Source organism: Nomascus leucogenys, chromosome 12 (assembly GCF_006542625.1).
Source record: "Nomascus leucogenys isolate Asia chromosome 12, Asia_NLE_v1, whole genome shotgun sequence".
In the NCBI taxonomy this organism is placed as follows: Eukaryota; Metazoa; Chordata; class Mammalia; order Primates; family Hylobatidae; genus Nomascus; species Nomascus leucogenys.
The window spans coordinates 67,184,033-67,206,732 of record NC_044392.1 but is presented as its reverse complement, the minus strand read 5'-3'; the positions used below and the strand labels follow the sequence as shown (position 1 = coordinate 67,206,732).

Genomic DNA, 22,700 nt, shown 5'->3' with positions numbered 1-22,700 from the left:
GGGGGAATTGAGGAGTCTGGTGTGGCAGGGAGTCGGGGGAGTACAGCTGAACCTTATAGCTTGTAATGACCTTCAATGTCATGCTGAGGATTTACCCTCTATGCAGTGGCAATTAGGCCAAGATTGGACCTTGACAGACCCATAGGGAGTCACTGTAGTCATTAGGGAGGGCAGTGGCAGAGGCTCTGGGCATGGGAGGTCAGGACTCAGTGTCCCCCCTGGCTGCATTGCTCTTGATGGGACCGCCATTTTCCCTCTGCTCCTGCTTTCAGCTCCCTGTTGCCCGAGTGACATTAACCCCGTGTTGGTGTCCAGTGACACAGTTGAGATTGTCTGGTCTCCTGTCCGTGGTGCCGAGCTCTATGAAACCAAGGCTGTAGATGGGTACAACATGGTTGAGTGCAATGACACTGCTCCTGCATGCACCCTTTCGGCTCTAGAGTGTGACACCAAGTACAACATCACGGTGTATTCATTCAGTGAAGTCCGAGGCAGCAATATGTCATGTACTCCCCAGTTCATAACCACAGGTAAGGCACAGCTATCATTCCACTCACTGGTGTCCGAATGATTCACCCCAGCTGTGAGCCTCAGGATGGGCATTCAGTGAGACCAATAAAAGGGTTAAATCTCATTAATCAATCTTTGTGAAGACCAAGAGAGCCCCTGTTGTACGAAGGAGAGGCAGAGGAGAAGGCAGAAGAGGAAAGTGGAAAAAATGAAAACAAAAGGGGAGACCGTGGGGAGAGTAGAAGGTATTGCCCATGATTACTTCAGCCATTCAGTTCCTCCTATCTTTGAGGGGCCTGCCTGTACTCACACCATGAAGGTGTGTAAATATGTTTCTTACTTACTTTTGCTTTTGGAGTTCACAATGCTCTTAAACATTTTCCAGCTAGTCCAGTACTCTATGAACCCAATGCCCTGTGTTAATGTCAACAGTTTTCCATGTATAGGCACTATGAATTTGGCCTGCATGCATGACGTGGTTGAAAACTATGATGATCTCACTGGGGGCAAATCAATTTTAGTCCAAATGGCACAAGTGATATTTTTGACTCATGCTGTTTCAATTAATAGTCTAAAATCTCTTAGCTCCTTGCAGTCCTGAAATAAAAAATGTTTCAAGGGATGCATTCTCCATGATTAACGTGCACTGGCGATCCACTAATGATGACGCTACTTACACGGTGACTGCCCAGGGGGAGAAAGGACTGTATCAGTGCAGCAGCATGGGAGAGTCCTGTACCATGCGGGGCTTGCCCTGTGGCTCAGTGTTCTCTGTCACTGCTGTGGCCGAAACACAGGCAGGACGGAGCCTGCCCAGCTACAGTGTGCCCCTGGAAACAGGTATGTAGCAACCACCAGCCTAAGTTGACTTCAGTGGGGTCCTTAGGAAGTGTTTCAAGGCATGAACTTCCTTATTTAATCTACCCTCAGTGCAACAGAAATACATTAAACTCAGAGCAGAGACATTTCAAAGAGTCCCGGTCATAGAAAGTAAAATTTTCAATATTTTACAAGTTCTGTAAAAATATCCTCAAGACTAGTATATCCACTCACTGGCATCAGAGAAGGAATACTTACTCATTCTGCAAAACATTTTTTTGAATTCATATTCCCCTATGATATAATCTATTGAAACAGCTAACAAATGAGTAGCCAAATGAGCTGGGTTGTTACTTATTTCTTTGGCTCAGCCCTTTCAAATTTTTCTCTTTAAAAAATGCTTTCTGGCCAGCGCGGTGGCTCACGCCTGTAATCCCAGCACTTTGGGAGGCCGAGGCGGGCAGATCACGAGGTCAGGAGGTCGATACCGTGAAACCCCATCTCTACTAAAAACACAAAAAATTAGCCAGGCAGGGTGATAGGCACCTGTAGTCCTGGCTACTCAGGAGGCTGAGGCAGGAGAATGGCGTGAACCCAGGAAGCGGAACTTGCAGTGAGCCGAGATCATGCCACTGCACTTCAGCCTGGGCAATACAGCGAGATTCCGTCACAAAAAAAAAAAAGAAGAAAAAAAATGCTTTCTGACTTTCAGTTTCCTGATAGGTAAAAGGGAGATAATGGCCTCATAGGGTGGCTGTGAGTATTAAGTTGACTAATGCTGCAAAGCACTTAGCATAGTGCCTGATGCACAGCAAGAGCTCCATAAAAGAAAACGATTATTACAGCGTAGCATCGTGTATGAATGAAATGCGGCAAATCACTTCAAGCCTGTGGACATTAGTTTGTCTTATATACAGTGATAGATGGCACTTTGGACTATAAAAGTTGAAATACCTAAAAAAAGAAGCCAGCAGTAAGATAGAGACCATACAAAATACTGCATACATGAAGATGTTAGGTATCCTATATTTGGGTAATGGGTCCCTGAAAAATCAAGATGGCCGTGGTATTTTAGACAGCTAAGAAATCAAGCTTTTATATCAGTGATGTACTATGAAATTTTCAAGAAAGGCAAATTATACTTAATTGCTAATGCTATGAAATGTTCTATTGGGAGAAGTGAATGCAACCGTTACTTTGAAATTTGCAGTTAGAATTGTTGAAGATGGGCCGGGCATGGTGGCTCATGCCTGTAATCCCAGCACTTTGGGAGGCCGAGGCAGGCGGATCACGAGGTCAAGATATTGAGACCATCCTGGCCAACATGGTGAAACTCCATCTCTACTGAAAATACAAAAATTAGCTGGGCATGGTGGCACACACCTGTAGTCTCAGCTACTTGGGAGGCTGAGGCAGGAGAATCGCTTGAACCCGGGAGGCGGAGGTTGCAGTGAGCTGAGATTGCATCACTGCACTCCAGCCTGGCAACAGAGTGAGACTCGATCTCCGTCTCAAAAAAAAAAAAAAAAAAAAATTGTTGAAGATGGGGGCAACAAAGGATTTCTTATTCTGAAAAAAAAAAATGGTGGAAACCTCCAACAGCCAGTTGGTGCAGTGCATTCTTGGGGAAAACACCCACTGTATACAGTGAATGTTACATGACGTATCAGAGGGAATGAACAAAAGGAAATTTTTTATTAACAATGGAAAGTTGGGGAATGCAGGATATTGAATGAAACACAGGCAAAATACCATTCTTTATAATTTTTCACAAATAATCTTCAGTGGAAATAAATCTCCAATTATTTTTCTTTTATCCCATTTAAGTGCCATGCTGTCCAACTGGTCTGACAGTAACTCAAATCACCCAGTCAGTAATCAACGTGAGCTGGACTATTGGGAGAGTGGCTCAAACCCATGTTGCAGTTCTGGAGTCACACACTGGACAGTCTAAGTGTCACACTCATCAAAACCACTGCCTCCTGGGATGCATCACATGTGGCATCAATTACACAGTGACATTAAAAGCAATTAGTGCCACCGGGTTGACTGCGGATTGCTCCTACCAAAGTTATTTCTCTGGTAAGTGAACTGTAGCTCTAGAGTAGCAGTAAGGACTTGACTATTGTAAATCCAGGCATAAGCCTTTCCTCCTCATTTAAAAAGATGCTGCATCTCCATCTAGTTTGCATTATAAACTCAGATTACTTTCTAAAATGGTTATAGTTTCCCTTTGACTTAGAACCTCAAAGCTTCAGAGGCTTCTGTTGGTAGTTGGTGAATTAACTCCCCTAGTAACAATGTTCGTCTATGCTTTTTCTGAAAGGACCATGTATCTTTATATGACACAGCTACTTGCAACGCAGAGTAATGCAGCCTGGCAGAGTTTTCTGAAAGCTAGATCACACATTCTGTTTGGTTTGCATTTTTTTCTTCTCATTGTTATTGTGCTACTACCTCTCTTTTCTAAGCTTCTTCAGCTGCTTCAATGGTTTCTTATTTCAACAGGCTAAGAGAGCAAAGGCATCTGTCTACTGACAGTATTGTACCTTGTTCTTCACAAAGACCAAACCATTAGGGAATAGCAGGGGAAGGTAAAAGCAGTGCAAGGTTACCAAATCTCTTGCATGATTCTAATCCACTGAAGTGGCTGCTTGTTGCATGGTTTTGATAAAACTCGTGAGGATGCTTCCTAGGCTTAAGGAGAAAGAGTACAATGATAAGTTACCTCTGCCTGGGGCATGGGATGGAAGAGTTGGAATATAATTTTGGCATCCTAGAGGTAGTAGAAAGAGTCTTAACTGGGAGTCAAAATTAGACATGGCTTCTTATAAGCTGTGTTGCCTAATCTTCCCTGATTCTGTCTCCTCGTTGAAAAAGACAGGAATAGTAATATTTTCCTTTGAAGTTGTTTTGAGAATCAAAATAAATCACAATGTGAGAACATTCAGAACATGCTGCACGTATGTCAGCTGGTATGTACTTTCTTTTGACCCATTATCTTGTATTAGATTTACTGCCTAAGTTCTCACCTTGATATCCAGTTCTCAGAATATGACCCATTGCTTATTCTTTTAAGAATAAATCAAGTAAGCCTGACCATAATAACTTTTAAAAATTATACAGTAGGATCTTTAACTTAGTTACTAAGGAATCCATTTGATGCCCTTATTGGCACCTAATGTGTGGCTTGCTAAAGGTACTTAGAAAAGGAAAAAAATGCTAATCAGCTACCATGGATGAAGCGTGGACCAGCAAACGGTCACTGGCATGTTGTATAAATGGCTGCACCTAAAGTTTCATGCTACTCATCTCGGCAAAACTGGTTATTCAATTAAGGCTGAATGCAGTTAATTATATTTAAGTTTAATGCCACCAAAATCAAATAAAGCCAGGGCATTATGAGGGATCATGCCTTTGACTCACAGTTTGAATCACGTACAATATGTATCTGCCAATTTTTGGACCTTTCTGACTCACCATTGTTCTATATTAAAAATTCATACTGCACACCACCTTCACACATGGATTTGTCTCTCTCTCTTTCTCTCTCTTTCTTTCCCTCCCTCCCTCCCTTTTTCTCTTTCTTTCTTTCTCTCTCTCTCTTTCTTTCCCTCCCTCCCTCTCTTTTCTCTTTCTTTCTTTCTTTCTTTTTCTTTCTTTCCCTCCCTCCCTCTCTTTTCTCTTTCTTTCTTTCTTTCTTTCTTTTTCTTCTGACAGGATCTCGCTCTGTCACCTAGGCTGGAGTGAGTGCTGCGGCACAATCATAGCTCACTGCAGCGTTGAACTCCTGGCCTTAAGCCATCTTCCTGCCTCATCCTCCCAAGGGGACCACAGGTGTGCACCACCACAACTGGCTAATTTTTTCTTTTTTTTTGTAGAGTCAGGGTCTCCCTGTGTTGCCTAGGCTGGTGTCAAACTCCTGGGCTTAAGCAATCCTCCTGCCTTGGCCTCCCAAATTGCTCGGATTATAGGCATGAGCCATCATGCCCAGCCACCCATGGATTTCTGATTATGTGGCCCACCATGAAAATAACTTGAGTGCCCCTTCAAATCTTGCTCTGATCTAACCAGTAATTAATCCTGTTACTTAGACCAGATTGCTTATATTTTTTCCCTGCAGTAATCAAGACCATTTTTGGATGGTGATGGAATAAAACAAGTGATTTTGTGTTTCTTTATTTTTATTGCCTAGGTGCCTGCTGCCCTTTGGGGGTGAAATTATATAGGCTGGGCCCTAATGGCATCCGGATCTACTGGCAAGCCTCCAGCGGCTCTGCCAATTACAGCACTGACCTCTATGGCTCCAAAGGCATTTTCACATGCACCCCGAGTGCTGGCCTCAGTTTCTGTGATGTCACTGACATACCCTGTGGGGATGTATACACTGTGATGGTCTCACCAGTTGCTGAAACAGGATTGAAGCTTACTTTCTGTCCAAAAAAAATATATTCAGGTAAAGCAAGTTATGACAGTTTATCTAAAACTAACCCTGAACTCAGATCTGTGAATTAAGATGCAATCAAACTTATTTGCTATGTATGAAGGGCACAGAGGGCATAAAATTTCTTTTTTTTTTTTTTTTTTTTTGAGACAGAGTCTCACTCTATCACCCAGGCTGGAGTGCAATGGCATGATCTTGGCTCACTGCAACCTCCACCTCCCAGGGTCAAGCGATTCTCCTGCCTCAACCTCCCGAGTAGCTGCGATTACAGGCACCCGCCAACATGCCTGAGTAATTTTTGTATTTTTGTAGAGACGGGGCTTCAGCATGTTGGCCAGGCTGGTCTTGAACTCCTGACCTCAGGTGATCCACCTGCCTCAGCCTCCCAAAGTGCTGGGATTACAGGCATGAACCACTGCACCCAGTCGAGGGTATAAAATTTCTACACAGCACAGGCAGATTCTGGCTGTGGAAGACCCCAACATTCTTTGGAATTGTGATGCTTTATTTTTATTTAATTTAGAGATTATCTTCTCTGTCCCACTCTTCCCCTTCCTAAAAAAGACTAGATGCTTGCTGCTTAACTAGCAAATTTAAGATAATTTTCTGCTTTGAGATTTAGGGATAGATTTTTTAACATATTCTTATTAATAATGATAGACATCCTGGGATTTTGGAAACTAGGAAACTTGAACTTTTATTTGCACAGACTGAGAATTATGACTGAGGAAAAGTTAGAGGATCAGAAAAAAATGAATTTATAAATCACAAGCTAGGCTTGGCAATATGAGTGGGCAGACAGTCTGTGATCACAAAACATGGCTGTCAGCAACTACCATCTCACCAGAGCTGGCAGGAAAACATTAGCGATTCTCTGCTCTCTGTTCCAGCACCTTCTGCTACCTTGCCCAGGGCACAGTCATATATTTTTCATATATTCCTAGGAGAAAAAAGATGATGAAGCCCTAGAATGTTGCAGGTGAACACAGAAAAAAGAATAAATATTGGCTCACAAGCCCTTACTGATAGCCAGAATCTAAAATTTTGAATGATATGTAGGTGACAGGAGGTTCAGGATGGCCCTTGGTGATGGAAGGAGGACAGTTCCTCCCAAGGGGCTGTTCTCATTGTCCCTGACTGTCATGCTCTGATTCCTTGTTTTTCCGTTATTCGGTCCACAGGACAAGCTGGCCCAAAGCATAGTCCTATGGGAAGGGACAGGAATAGGTTCCTGGAGTAAGGCTGAGCTCTTAGGAAGATGAGTCCACAGCTCAGTAACAATACTGCATCATAACTGCATAATATTTCATAATTTATCCAGTGGTTTCATATTACAAATCTCATAGAATGCTCAAAATATGCTATGCTGTAGGCTCAACATATTTCATTATCTCCACTTTATAAATGAGAAAACTGAAGCTCAGAGGCTCCCAAATCTCTATCTACAACTCTTCTCTTCTCCTGACCCCTAAATCCATATTCAAATTTGATACCTCCACCTGGAGGTGCCCAGGCGTTTCAAACCCCTCAGGGGCAAAAGGAACTCCTGATCCTCTGCTGTTTCTGATCTTCCCCCATCGTCCTTGTTTCAGGCACATTAGCTAAAAACCCTGGAGTCAGCTTCTGTCTCCCTCACCCTCCATATCTAAGTAATCTTGAATTCTCGTCCTGGTCACCTGCATGATGGTTCCTAAATCCAGAGTCTTCTCTTCATTCCCACAGCTACTGCTATGCCTCAGGGCCCTCACCACCTCTCCCCTAGACTACTGCACCAGTCCCATCTCCCTGTCCTCACTCCAGCCTCTGTACGGTTACCAGAGTTATCATTCCAGGACACTGGTCCAATTGTGTTACTTTTATGCTGCCACATCTTCAAAACTTTTCCATTTCCCCATAAGATAACATTCAATCCTCTGGGCATGGTGTTCACAGTCCCTTATAATCTGTCCCCTGTCTACTTATACCTGCACTGTTCAATGGAAATTTAATATGCGCCATGTATGAAAAATTAAATTTTCTAGTAGTCATATTAAAAAAGTAAAAAGAAAGAGGTGAAATTAATTTCATAATATATTTTAGTTAACCCAATATATCCAAAATATTATCATTTTAACATCTAATCAATATAAAAATTATTAATAGATATTTTGTATATTTTTCATACTGTCTTTGAATCTGGTGTGTCTTTTGTACTTATAGTACATTTAGTTGAAACTAGCCACATGTTCAGTAAGCTACCTGAGTGTCCACTGTACTGGACAGAGAAATTGGTTTTTTTTGTGGGGTTTTTTTGTTTGTTTTTTATTGAGAAAGGGTCTTGCTTTGTCGTCCAGGCTAGAGTTCAGTGGTGCAATCACAGCTCACTGCAGCCTTGACCTCCTGGGCTCAAGCAATCCTCCTGCCTCAGCCTCACAAGTAGCTGGGACTATAGGCATGCCCCACCATGCTTGGCTAATTTTTAAAATTTTTTTATAGAGACAAGGTCTTGCTTTGTTGCCCAGGCTGGTCTCGAACTCCTGGGCTCAAGCAATCCTCTCGCCGCAGCCTCCCAAAGAGCTGAGATTACAGGCATAAGCCATTGTGCCCGGCCTGAACAGAGAAACTCTAGGCTCATTCCACAACATCTGTCCTGAGAGGACTCTATTCTCTAGTCTAGGCATCTGGCATCATTCACGTGTGCCTGCTCCTGCCACACACACCTCCTATTCTATGTCATGTTCTGGAGCTACTGCAGTGCTCTTCTCTTTGCCCGGAATTCCACCCCACTTCCACCAAGAGAAATCTACGGACCCCAATTTTTCTTGTCTGTGAAGCCTTCTCCAATTATCATAAGCGGAGTTAGCCCTCTCTCTCCCTCCTTTATGACCCCATAGCACCCTTATCTGTACTGCAACATATTACTGTGAATTGAATGTGTGTTATTTCTCCTAATAAATGATTATCTATTTGACTCCCAGTACATAGCACGTAACTGTTGCCTGATATATTTTAAATTTAAAAAAGAATGAATCAATGAATTTATGCACCTATGATCATACAGCTAAGTGAATGATGGAAGTCTTTTGTTCTTTCTCCTGCTCCATGCCCACAATTTCACCCTTAGAGAGTCATTCCTCTGAAGGCTGGTTAGCCACCAGAAGTCCTTGTGAGTTAGAACTCAAGTTCTTTGATGGGATGCCATCTCAAGCCTGCAGCCATTTCAGCTTAGTAACATTAGGTATCTAGACTCAAGTTAGGAAATCCTCCTTTGCTCAGTGTCCCTGGTAAAAGCCATACATTTGGGAGATGTTTTTTGGTTTTGTTTGTTTGCAGTATCAGTGATGTCTTATTCTGATAATCAGGACAATATTGTAAATTACAATAACAACTAATATTTATTGAATGCCACGTGCCAGGCACTGTTCTAAGGGGTTTACATGTATCAACTCAGTCCTATAACAAACCTATCAGCTTGGCATTCTTTTTTTTTTTTTTTTGAGATGGAGCCTCGCTCTATCACCCAGGCTGGAGTGCAATGGCGCGATCTCGGCTCACTGCAACCTCCGCCTCCCGGGTTCAAGTGATTCTCCTGCCTCAGCCTCCTGAGTAGCTGGGATTACAGGTGTGCACAACCATGCCCGGCTAATTTTTGTATTTTTTGGTAGAGATGGGGTTTCACCATGTTGGCCAGGCCGGTCTCGAACTCCTGACCTCAGGTGATGTGCCCGCCTGGGCCTCCCAAAGTGCTGGGGTTACAGGTGTGAGCCACTGCGCCCAGCTGAACTTGGTATGCTTATTCTTACTGCTTTTCAGATAAATTGAGGCACCGTGAAGTGACTTGCCCAGGTCATACTGCTAGTAGTATCTCCTTCTCTTATCACCCAAGTTCGTTCTTGTTCATTTTTTGGTTTACTTTCCTTTTATTCTTTCTTAAGTTAAATCTTCACTATCTTAAATACATAAATGAATATATTTTATTTTAAATGCTTGTGTTTTTATTACAGTAACTTGCTCTGGAAGTACACTTGGAATGGGTAAGTCATTCTTCTCATGAATAAAATAGAACAGGATTTGTGTTGCTCCATTTTGGGGTTACTTAATGAAGTCAGCTGACTTTGCAATGAGAAAGCAAATGCTTTCTTTCTTTGATACAAGGGGGTCCTGCTCTCTTATCCCATAACTTTTTCTCCCCATTGTAGTGCCTCCTCTCAGATTCCACCAGTTGAGATGAATTTCTTTGAATTCCAAAGTCTTTTTAGTATTCTAGGATCCTACAGGAAAATGTAAATAGTTTTGGGAGGGGCAGCGGCTTCATCCCTCACACTTCAGAAAGTGATTCCCAGCTCAGCTGTAAACTGGAGTCACCTGGAGAGCTTAAAATTAACTGATGTCTGGTTCTGTCCCCAGAAAGTTTGATTTAATGGGTCTGGGGTGAGAGCTGGGCATCAGGAGTTGTAAAAGCTCTTCAGGTGATTCTGAAGTGTAGCCAAGGCTAAGAACTGCTACTTTAGAGCCGTGCTTCTCAAACTTTATTGTGCACACACATCACCTGGGTCCTCGTTAAAGCCAGATTCTGATTTGGTCAGTGTAGGAAGCGTCTGAGACTCCGTATTTCCATAAGGTCCAGATGATGCTGGCGATGCCGAAGCTGCTGGTCTGACCACACATGGAGTAGCCAGGAGTTAGAGAGACTCTGTTAACGGCCTGCAGAGAGCTACGATGTTTGCTGCTGGTTTGCATGGGTGGGTATACCCCGTGGAGAGAGAGGGTGCTGAAAGGGCAGCTGGAATAGAGAGAACCCTCACTGCCTCCTTGGTTTTGCTCAGGGATGGTCTTGTCTAGGCTATTTTGGTTGCCCCCACAGAGATGACTCTTGGCAGGGCAGTGGAGATGAACAAATGGAGCCATGAGTGCTGACCCAGTGAGCAGTGTATGCTGCCTCATGAGGAGTCCTTGCAACAGCCTTTTAGGGGACAGCTTGGTCTGGGGCCTTAGGAAAAAATCCCCTGGGAATATTATCAACCCCAAACTACAGAACTTCTCTCCTGCCCACCCCCACCCCACCCCTCCCCATTCCATTCAAACATGGCTGATTTCGAATGGTGTGAGTGTAAATGAAGCCTTCCTGCCCATAAACCCCACTGGACAGCCTTCCAGTTGGGGCCGGCTCCCTACCCACACCCCCTTCCACTGGCAGGAACTGGGTCTAGAGTCTCCACTCCCTGTGCTCTGCCTGGGCTCCCTTCCTCTCCCAGTCTATTGCTTCTCTGAGCACAGCAGGATACACACTTTTCAATTCCTGTCCCACCTGCAGGCCTGAAATAAGCACAATCCTTATTAATTTTTCAAGAGTTTTTGTTTTCTATGACTACAAAAAGGAACAGACTTGGCTTGCTGAAAACAAACTGTGAGGACACTTCTAATTATAAAAAAGTCTCCCAAAGTACTAGAGACCATAAGCCCTGGTCTTCAGTGAAAGGTACATGGACCTAGGTCTGCATTCTTTAATCAGTATCTCCCTGAGACATAGAGGTGTGGTAGAAGTGTCCTAGGTCCCCAGGGGAGAGGAGTGGTGTATGATATATTGGCCTTGCCTATGATTTTGTTAAAGGAAGAGTTTCAAATAAAAACAAAAAAATAAAAATTTAAAAATGTAAAAAAAAAAAATTAAAAAATGTTTGAAAACAAAGAATGTCTATGTTTTAACAAAAAACACAAAAGGTGGGGTGGCAAGGAGAGCAGGCATGGTGGCTCACGCCTGTAATCTCAGCACTTTGGGAGGCCAAAGTGGGATTGCTTGAGCCCAGGAGTTGGAGACCAGCCTGGCCAACAAAATGAGACCTTGTCTCTACAAAGTGTAAATAAAGTAGCCAGGCATGGTGGCATGTGCCTGTAGTTCCCCTGTAGTCCCAGCTACTTGGGAGGGTAGGGTGAGGGGATTGCTTGAGCCTGGGAGTTCAAGGCTGCAGTGAGCTATGATAGCACCACTGCACTCCAGGCCGGGTGACAGAGTGAGACACCAGCATCACCAGAGAGCTTTTTAGAAATGTACAGTCTTGGGCCCCATCCTGACCTACCAAATCCCCAGGTGATTCGCGAGTGTATTCAAGTTTGAGTAGCACTGCTTAGGTACTGCTCTCAAACTCTGCTGTGTATTAGAATCTCCTGGACAGTCAATAATGAATGCAGAGGCCCAGGCCCTGGCCCAGTGAAGTGCCTCTATATTTCCATCAGGTTCCCAGGTGATTTTGATACACGTGAAGTTTGAGGAGCACTGCTTTAGGTCACCAATGTCCTCTTTTCTGTCCTTCTAGGCTTCAGCTTATCTTCACCATTCCCTTCCTTAGGCAGGGCTCAGTCTTTAGCCTGAAATCTGCCACTCTCTTGAAGTAGATACTTGTAGAAATCCTGTAGGAGCCAGGCACAGTGTCACACACCTGTAGTCCCAGCTATTCAGGAGGCTGAGGTAGAGAATCACTTGAGCCCAGGGGTTTGAGGCCAACCTTGGCAACAAAGTGAGAGCCCCCCTGCTCTCAACGCCATCTCTCTAAAGAAAAAAAAAAAAAAATCCTGCAAGGCCCTCAAAAAACAAAAGTAAGCCAGATTATTTGAGGGTTTCTAAGGTCATATGGAAGTCATTATACCTAGGGGGAAATTCTAAATTGCTGTCTTCAATTTCAGCATTTCCCCTCCCCAAACACAGGGCAAGTCCAATCAGGTCCCTGGGCTGACATTGGAGCCTCTGGATATGCTAAGGGGAGCCATGGGAATCTTGCTGGTCTAAGACTTTGGGTTTTCTTTGACTCTTGGAGTATCCTAAAGCTTTTCGAACTTTTTTTTTTTTTTTTTTGAGATGGAGTTTTGCTGTGTCATCCAGGCTGGAGTGCAGTGGTGCAATCTCAGCTCACTGCAACCTCCACCTCTGGGATTCAAGTGATTCTCGCGCCTCAGCCACTTTAGTAGCTGGGATTACAGATGTGCGCCACCACATCTGGCTAATTTTTGTATTTTTAGCAGAGATGGGGGTTTCACCATGTTGGCCAGGCTGGTCTCGAACTCCTAGACTCATGTGATCCACCTGCCTTGGCCTCCCAAAGTGCTAGGATTACAGACATGAGCCACCGCACCGGCCATAAACAGACTTTTTAAGAGATCTGGATTCAAATCCTGCCACCATCACTTGCTCTTAGTCAAGTTGTGTAAATTCTCTCTAAGCCTAGGTTTCCTCATCTGAAAATTGAAGTAAATAATAATCCCTCATAAAAGAAAATAAGAATTAAATGAGAATGTAAATTATTGGACACAATAATAGGCTCATAACAACTACTTAATAAATGGTAGTTGTTAATTCATATTCAGTCTAAGCTCATATCACATTCTATTATGTACCAATTATTAACATTTTAATGTGCTACTTCTAACTAAGACATTTGAATTTTAACCTTGGTCCTCATAATACACTCCCTCATTGATTCTCTAAGTGTGGTCCTGGGGCCAAAAGCATCGGCATCAGCTGGGAACCTCTTAGAAATGCAATTTTTCAGACTCTTCCACAGACCTATTGAATCAGAAATTCTGGGGCTAGGGCCCAGCCTTCTTTGTTTTAACAAGACCTCAAAGTGCTTCTGATGCATGCTAAAGTACAAAAAGCATGGCTTTAATTCAAGAAAGCTATTTCAATGCTCGAAATTTGATGCAAGTTGGAAGGGAAAGGAAAAAAACAACCTATTTGAAGTGATAGGGGCTCTAACAAGAGGTAGGTAGATGGGAGGGGTTTGTGCCTGACATCACACCATGAGCAGGGGCTGGGGGTGTTCCTTCATCTTTAGGACCCAACATGTTTCAGTGTCACCTGCACATCCTGGGCAACTTTGAGGAAGTTTCCTCTCTGTGACATACTTAGCAGCTAAACAGGTTTATGTTCTCCGTATAAAACTCCCTGAGTCATTAAAATTCTGGAGTTCCCTGAGGAGCACAGCAAGTTGGCCTGGGGGTGGAAAGGAAAGTTCTTTTGTTTTGAACCAGCAGTCTGGGATTAAAGAGACTCTGGGAGGATTCATTTGGTGAAGCAGGAGAGAGATTTCTCTGGTTAGAAACTGCTTATCGTTTGAACACTTTGTCAGTTTTCATAGTTTCATGTTTACTTGCCGTGAAGTGCTGCAAAAATAGCATTTCAAATCAACATACACATAAAATCTCAGACACTGGTGCTTTTTAAGAAAATGTCTGCATATTGAATGCATCTTTTACTGCTTCCCTTCCTTACCCTTTTCAGTGATTTATAGAGGGAAGAGAAATGAAGAATGACAAAGTGAGCCCCAGATAAAAACAAAAAGTTGACCAAGTGAGTAATGTAAATTGATTTTGTGTGATTTTATGGCAAAGTTTTTGGTCTTTGTTTAAAATGTTTTCCCATTTGTCTTGCAGAGTTGTCTCATTTGTTAGTGATTAGAGATGGAAAAGATCTACTAGAATGTAGAATAAAAATGCCTCTAAGATAGGAAAAGCTCCTTTGGCCTTTAGAAGAACAACTCTGACTCTGCTTCCTGAGGGCAAGGTCAGGTGTGTCCTCACCTGCATAGCAGTTGGAGATCTGCTATGTGAGGACTCTGGAGAGAAATGAATCCAGAAAGTCCCCTGGACGGCTGCTAGCCTGATTCGGCACACTGTGAGAACCCTGGAAACAAGAAAGTTCTGCTTAGCAGAAATTCTGAGATTTCACATCCAGACACACCACAGACTTCAACACATCCACTTCATGAGTGTTTTATTGACAACAGCACTCGCCTGCAGCCCCCTCAGGGACTGGAAATGTTCACTCCCAGAAAGTCAAGCCACCCACATGCAGACAGCACTTATCCCAAGACAAACCTCCAGCAGGACTTCAGTATAGGTTGGAAAGCAGTAGCTGCCAGGGCAACCTGAGATAACAAACGCCCTCACTGCAAGTTAGGAGCAAAGCTGAGCTGCTTGCAGGCTTCGCTGAGCCAAAGCATCAGGTGGCGTGACATCTATGGGAGCATCTGGGAAAGCAGAGCTGCCAGCCTGTTGCTAGAAGGATTGCAGTTATGCTTTCTGCATGAGAGATGTCAAATGGAGAGCCTCAAATTGTGGCCAACTGATATACATGCATCTTTTGGGAGGGGGACCATCAGTCTTATTGGCCGTATCCCCCACTCATACTGTAATTACTTTTTTCATCTTTGGAGGGGGAAGGCAATGAAATATAACATAAATCTCTCATACCTAAAAAAAGTTTGTCCTTCAAATATCAGTAACCTAATTTAAAAAATGTGAGTAGACTTGTGTAACACACACACTCACATGCACACACACAGTTACAGTGCTTGCTCCCCAAACACATGGCTACGGAGCCAAGAATGTCTGTAGTTAGGAACAACCATCAAACTCTGCCCAGGGGGAATTGGACCATGGAATTAGGCTTGAACTAAGCATGGAAGAAAGAACAAACTTCCCTTTCTGTTCTCTCAACTTCCTATCAATGCGCGCTGCAAGAGAGAAGTGATATGCTTTCTCTGTGAGACTGATCAGAGATACGTAATGGGTCACTAATAAGAGATCTTCCCCAGAACATCTGCACATGAACGGAGACAAGCCAAAGGTATATATCTCTAAAACTGGAGTTGAAAGCATCAGAGAGCACACCTAATACCCTACAAATACCAAGGCACAGAAAGTGAAATAGCCATCTGCCTAGCTAGGCACCTAAGGCTGAATTGTTTTGGTCAGAATGCCATAGAAGAAAATGTGATCCACAGTGGGTAAAGATAAAATCAGGTTATTTAACGTGTATATAGCACAAACTACTGGCTTGTAAGTGCTCTCCATATGCTCGTTTTATTCTCATAACAACCCTACAAGCTAAGTAATAACACTATCTCCTTTATACAGGCAGGGAAAAACAGGCCCAGAAAGGTCAAGTAGCCCACCCATGTTCACACGGCTAATCAGTTCAAACACAAAGTTTCAGGGAGAGAAGTAAGTAGCATTGATTAGACCTGCTAATTAATGCTATCTTTTAGTTAAAATTTTAATTTTAATTCTTATGGGTACATAATAGTTGTATATATTTATGGGGTACATGTGACATTTTGATACAGGTATACAATGTGTAATGATCAAATCAGGGTAATTGGGGCATCCATTACCTCAAGCATTTATCATATCTTTATGTTAGGTACCCATGATATCTTTTGTGTGTGTGTTTTTTGTTTTTGTTTTTGTTTTTTTTGAGAAGGCGTCTTGCTCTGTCACCCAGGCTGGAGTGCAATGGCGTGATCTCAGCTCACTGCAACCTCCGCCTCCCAGGTTCAAGCGATTCTCCAGCCTCAGCCTCCCGAGTAGCTGGAACTACAGGCACCCACCACCACGCCCAGCTAATTTTTATACTTTTAATAGAGACGGGGTTTCACCATGTTGGCCAGGATGGTCTCGATCTCTTGACCTTGTGATCCACCCGCCTCGGCCTCCCAAAGTGCTGGGATTACAGGCGTGAGAAACCGCGCCCGGCCTCCCATGATATCTTTATGGAAAATATTTCTCTAGATTATTATGAATAAGTGATCGCTTATTAGAGGAGATCTGGGAATAGGATAGTGAGTGAGTGATCTGCCCTAACTCAAGTGCGTGTACATTCAACCCTCAGTTATTTTGGCCATTTTCCTGCTCTGAATTATACAAAGCAGCTTTTCATCCCTGGCCAGTGTTAGCAGATTTTACCTTCTACTTTGCTGTGTCACGTTTAGGGAATCCAAGTTCATTTTTCAATTTGTTTAGGCAAGCAAACTAGAGGAGACGTAGAGAAACAGCTTAGGGAGCTTATGCAAAACTAGGGGAGCCTGGGAGGATACGCAATTTGGTACACTAGAAAGAGCAGTGGCCTTGGAGCCAGATGGATCCAGATCCTAGCTCATTTTGAGATTTTTCATGATTTATTTAACCTCCCTGAGATTCAGTTTTCTCATGTGTAAAATGGCAATAGTCATCTTGCTGGGCTGTTGCGAGGTTTGAGATAATATATTCATATTCAGCACACAGGTGCAATGAAACTGAGGTGTTTGAGGTCACACTGCTAGTAAGAGGCAGAGGCAGATTTTGTGGGATGTAAACCTAGGCCTACGTGCAGTTAAAGACCATGCTTGCTCCACTATTCCGCAGTGCCACCAAGGACTGTGGCTTTCAGGAGCATGAGCCAGAACTGCACCCCATGTGACCAGAGTCAAACTTCCAACCCAGAGGGACCTTGTGTTATTCCCTGGCACCTGGTCATTCTCCTGAAGGGTAAGAGATGGAGGCACCTCACCCATCTCACTCTTCCCTCTTGTTCTGGCTCTTCAGAGCAAGGGGCTTCACCTCAGAAGGGTGAATCTTCCCTGGCACATATTTTTCTTATGGATTGGGGCTTCACCCTGCTAAACTAAGCAGAACCTAACTTAAAATGAAAAGGGAGAGGGAAATCATTATGTGCACTTGTTTAAAATATTGAGCAACTGAATCAATTTACAGTAGGTTTAAAGGAGGTCAGGGCTCCAGCTTCTATTCTCATATAAGCCTTGAACAGAAAAACCACTCATGCCATAGGTTGTGCCAGAACCCATTTTATGGCCGTTTTTATTGTTAGAGACAGGGTCTCATTCTGTTGCCCAAACTGGAGTACAGTTGCATGATCATAGCTCACTTCAGCCTGGAACTCCCGGGCTTAAGCAGTCGTCCTACCTCAGCCTCGCAAGTAGCTATAACTCCTCAGCTTGCAGGTAGCATGTGCCATCATGCCCAGCTAAGTTTTTTATTAATTTTTTTTTTTTTTTTTGGTGGAGACAGCAGTCTTGCTATGTTGCCCAGGCTGGTCTTAAAACTCCTGGCCTCTATCAGTCCTCCTGCCTAGGTCTCCCAAAGTGCTGGGATTACAGGTGTGAGCCACCATGCCCAGCCTGTTCTTAATTCTTAATTCTCCTTTTCTCCCCTAAAAATTGCAGGTTACCCCACAGACTACTCTATTGCTTTCCATGTAGCCCAAGCCTGATCTTTGTTCCCACTCCACCACTAAGTGCATCCTTGGCAAGTTACTTAACTTCATTAAGAGTCAGTTTCCTTGTTGTGAGTGTTGCTTTGAGGATCAGTGAGGTAATCTACTTAGCATGGTGCCTGGCATATGGTAAGCAAGCACTCAGTAAATATTAGACATTATTAGTAGTATTAGTATCTAACTACTTCTACTTCCCTGTGTGACCAGTTTGAATCGTTACAGCCACTGGTTCTTTGCAACTCCTTCTAGGAAAGCCTACTTTCTGCTAATGTCATATGGTTATCTCACAGTTAGGGCTCTTAGCAACTAAACTGATCTAACTTACGTTTGATGACTTTGATTTAAAGTCCCAAAAGAACCATCTCAGTAAACAGATCTCTGCCTAAACTTTCTGAGCTCAGATCTCCTCCTCTGTGAATCAACTTTCAACGATAATTTTAGATTCTGAAGCATTAACAGGCCCTCCCTACATTTGTTGCATAAATTTGTTAATAAATGCTTATTGTTTTGTTGGTTCATTTATGTATATCTTAGCATTAAGGCATTCAATTTTTAAACTAAGTTTTAACTACCTGCAGCATTCCAGGAATTGTGCTCTTTAATTAATTACAAATTCTTCAGGGGAAAGAGTCGATCTCTCATTTCTCTGAGCTTCCTAAAAGTCCAGCACAGTTCTTGGCACACTGGAGGGTACCTCAGTTCTACGCAATTACTGTGTCCTTGAAAAAATGAATGAAATAAACATTTGGGGACAGTACATTTTCCACTGGGTAGTTGGGCTGGCTACTGAGTGAAGTCTATTATGAATCGCCTTGCGAAGTGAAGGGTTCTGAAAAGGGGAGGATCCTCCAGTCTTCGTGTCTGTGTGAACTCGGAATTTCATAGACGGCCTTGGCTCACCATCGGTTTGGCACTTCACGTTCCTAGGCCACAGGACGTCGAACCTCGGGCGACAGCAGCCTCCCGCGAGGGGGCGCCCGACTTCCCACGGAGGTTCCACCTGTACTGCGCAGCCTCCATCCGGGAGTGGGCGGAAATTCCCTTGCGGACGCGCGTGACGTCGCCGGAGGGCGAGGTCTGCTAGAGGGGGTGGGGCATGCTCCTGCAGCAAGGGGCGGGGCCACCCCAACGCCACTTCTGCGGCCAAAGTAGGTTGGGAGTGGAAGGTGGTGGCTGCTGCTCCGCAGTGTCGGGAAGATGGCGCCGCCGGTGGCAGAGAGGGGGCTAAAGAGCGTCGTGTGGCAGAGTGAGTGCGGTGGGGTAGGGGTTGAGAGAGGGAAGGCCGGGAGGCTGCCGTGCCGGGCCTCGTTTTGCAGCCTCAACCCAGCGGTCTGTTGAGGAGCCGCCGCGAGCACTTGTTGCTTTGGGACCTGTATGAGGACTTACTCCTGCTTTCCTGCCCTGCCTTGTTCCTTGCCAGCACCAGGGATGGGCGGGGTGCGACGGGACGCGGCCTTCTCGTTGGCGTCGGGCACCCCCTCGCCTTGGCCGCGCTCTGGCCGCGAAGCTCCGCCCCGGGTGAGCCGCCCGGCCCGGCTTTCCCTCCCGCGGAGCCCGTGCGTATCCTCGGCCGCGCTCCCCACTCTTCTCCGCTCCCGGCTGCTCTGCACCAGTTGGGGATGTCTCTCCATCCGAGACAATCCGGGCGCTGTTTATTCTGCCCCCATCTCCACCCCACACTGGAGTTTGCAAGGACTGTTTATTCTGCTTATTCGTGTTAGTATCAACCGTGCTTTTCAAAAAACCTCACTGTTTACAGACTCCTCTTCCCCTATTCCGAGAGGAGCCTACTTTCTGAAAAGTTCTTGAGAAGGGACCATTGGAATGACCGGTGTCCAGCCGTGACATCTTCCTGCATAGCCTGGGCAAGAGCCGCTCCTTCCCTTTTCCCTACAGTCTCGGGGGCCCCTCCCTGCTGTTAGGACCGGACTTTTTATTGGTTATTGATGTTCTGCGGTATCATCCACAACTTTCGTAAACATGGCTCCAAACCTAGGTCTGGCAGGTTAGAGAAAGAATGAAACCACCCAACAGGAATAACCATCATTGTTTGGCACCTCTGAGTTCAAAATAATTATGGCCTAGTAGTGGAAAGGGAGTAGCATCTAATTAGTATTTCGTAGTCCAACTTGTTGAACAAAAAAACAAATGATTTAGTCAGCAGAATTCTGGGAGTTAGAGTTCCTTGTCTAAAATTAAAAATCCAAATCAGTAACTGAGATAGTGCTTAACATATAGCAGGCACTAAGCAAATGTATAAGTAGGTGAAAAATATGAAATTATCTTTTAAAAGATTAGATAATTTTAAGGTTGGCATTTGCTTTTTCAGGATTTACATGGCTGACTTAAGATTTGAGGATGTTTTAAAACAATGGTATTTAAATACATTTATGTGAAAATGGGTAACAAATTGTGTTGTATAAATAATTTCCAAGATATATATGTGATTAACATCCGCATGTATGTATTTAAGCCAGTTTTTTACATATTGAATCATAAGCTTTTTCCCTTTTTCACATTTTCCTTCTGATCCTCATACAGATAAAGACATTGTTTTTATTATCTGTCATTCTGTGACTTCCTTTTTTTTAAACAACTGACATTGACTCAACATTTTTCATGTTGCTTCACAACCTCGTAATTAACATTTTAAATTGCTTTTTAAATACCTTGAGGTGGCAAAAAATTTTGATAGCAGAAAAGAAAAGAAAAAATTATGGCCAGGTGCAGTGGTTCACGCCTGTAATCCCAGCACTTCGGGAGGCCGGGGCAAGATGATCACCTGAGCCTAGGAGTTCAAGACCAGCCTGGGCAACATAGTGAGATCCTGTCTTAAAAAAAAAAAAGTAAAATTAGATTTAAAAAATTTTAAATAAAAATAAAATTAATCTTCCTCCCAACCTTTCTCACCAGAGACAGTCACTCAGGTTTCTTATAAATCCTTCCACAAGTTTTTTTATGCAAATACAAGCATGCATAGAATCATATGTTTTTGTTTTATTCCATTATCTTTGTTTTATGTATCTTTTCATTCTGGTTGCTTTCTCTTTTATTTTGTTGGGCAAAATTTTCTTTTTTTAATTTTTGGATATTTACACAGTCATTTGTTTATATCAGTGTTTATTGAGTATGTACTCTGTTCTTTGATTTCCTAGAATTGACAATTGAGTGGGAGAAGACAGGTGCACAAGTACTTAATGACTGCTGTATTAGCAGTATGAAATTTTGGAAGAAGAGAGGAAAAAGGAATTATTTCCTCTGTGGGAGGAGGTCAGGGAAGGCTCAAGAGGAAGTGGCATATAAGATGTTTCTTGAAAGGTAGTAGGATTTTGACAGGCAGAGGGAAATCTATGTCAAACCCTAAAGGTGACAAAGTAAGTGGTTGATTATGGAAGAGGGAACAATTCCTTTTGATCAAGTACAGGGTATTCATTGCAAGGGATAGGCGGACGTAGACCAAAAAGTAGTTTGGAGCCAGATTATGAAGGGCCTGGTTGCTGTATTATTTGGACATTGTGTAGGCAGTGGGGAACCATTAAAAATGATTTTTTCTCCTCCTTTTGCAAAGAGCAGTCACTAGCATTTTTGGCATTCGTTAAACAGGGCTGAGAGGAAGCAATTTTCTTGTTCCTATTTTGAAGAGAAATTACTCTTAAGATTTAGTTAACTGTGCTGGGCACGGTGGCTCACACCTGTAATTCCAGCACTTTGGGAGGCCGAGGTGGGCGGATCACGAGGTCATGAGATCGAGACCATCCTGGCCAACATGGTGAAACCCCATCTCTACTAAAAATACAAAAATTAGCTGGGCATGGTGGCGTATGCCTATAGTCCCAGCTATTTGGGAGGCTGAGGCAGGAGAATCGCTTGAACCTGGGAGGCGGAGGTTGCAGTAAGCCAAGATCGCGCCACTGCACTCCAGCCTGGGCAACAGAGTGAGACTCCGTCTCAAAAAAAAAAAAAAAAAAAAGATTTAATTAAATGTAATGTTAGTGTGAAGTGTACTAGTGATAAGTGCACAGCTGGATGAGTTTTTTACACATGTAACTACCATCCAGATCAAGATAAAAGAATGTTTCCAAGCACCCTATGACTGACCTTTCCCAGTTCAAGCTCTACCCTCTCTCCTAGAGTAACCAGTATTTTGACTTTTATCACCACCAAATAATTTTATAATGGTGCCTTTTTACCCTTACACTGTTATGTTTACAAGAAATCCTCCATGCCCTTTATTGTAGTGTTTTCTTTAATAATGAATTGTGTGTGCCTATAGTCCCAACTCCTTGGGAGGCCGAGGTAGGAGGATCGCTTGAACCCGGGAGGTGGAGGTTGCAGTGAGCCGAGATTGTGCCACTGCATGCCAGCCTGGGCAACAGAGTGAGATCCTGTCTCAAAAAAAAAAAAGAATAAATCTTCAATTTACTACATTTCTACCTAGAAATAATTGCTTTAGTATTTACTTTTGTTTATATTTAGTTGGTCATACAGTAGTCTTTGGTTTTGTGTGTGTGTGTGTGTGTGTTTTGTTTTGTTTTGTTTTGTTTTGTTTTTGAGTAGCTGGGATTACAGGCATGCGCCACCACGCCCAGCAAATTTTTGTATTTTTAGTAGAGATGAGGTTTCACCATGTTGGCCAGGATGGTCTCAATCTGTTGACCTCACCCACTTCAGCCTCCCAAAGTGCTGGGATTACAGGCGTGAATCACCGCGCCTGGCCAGTCCTTAGTTTGTATATATTCTGCTTTCATACAATTTTTGATCATTATATCTTGAAAGCCCCTGAGTGGCCTTTCCCATTCACAGTTAGTCTGTTTTTGTTCAGCTGACTCGTGATGATTATTGCTTTGGTTTCCTGCCCCAGGCCCCTGGGTTTGCTTTTATAAAGATTCTTGCCTGTTCACT

The 22,700-nt window shown here is 43.5% G+C and overlaps 2 protein-coding genes across 3 annotated transcripts in view; both read left to right on the top strand.

The window, feature by feature from the left end:
• FNDC7 (fibronectin type III domain containing 7) overlaps positions 1 to 15,007 on the top strand; it is a 29,504-nt gene extending 14,497 nt beyond the window's left edge. The window contains exons 7-13 of the mRNA XM_003267874.2: positions 273 to 530; positions 1,096 to 1,350; positions 3,157 to 3,411; positions 5,525 to 5,785; positions 9,757 to 9,786; positions 14,028 to 14,096; positions 14,180 to 15,007. Of these exons, the coding sequence (XP_003267922.2) occupies positions 273 to 530; positions 1,096 to 1,350; positions 3,157 to 3,411; positions 5,525 to 5,785; positions 9,757 to 9,786; positions 14,028 to 14,059 (1,091 nt within the window). The 3' untranslated portion in view covers positions 14,060 to 14,096; positions 14,180 to 15,007. The remainder of the gene's footprint in view (positions 1 to 272; positions 531 to 1,095; positions 1,351 to 3,156; positions 3,412 to 5,524; positions 5,786 to 9,756; positions 9,787 to 14,027; positions 14,097 to 14,179) is intronic.
• A 3,885-nt stretch (positions 15,008 to 18,892) lies between these two features.
• Positions 18,893 to 22,700, top strand: part of STXBP3 (syntaxin binding protein 3) — a 66,168-nt gene continuing 62,360 nt past the window's right edge. For both annotated transcript variants that reach the window (XM_003267875.3, XM_030824945.1), the window contains exon 1: positions 18,893 to 19,044. In XM_003267875.3, coding sequence (XP_003267923.1) covers positions 18,996 to 19,044 — 49 coding nt within the window. In that variant the 5' untranslated portion in view covers positions 18,893 to 18,995. The remainder of the gene's footprint in view (positions 19,045 to 22,700) is intronic.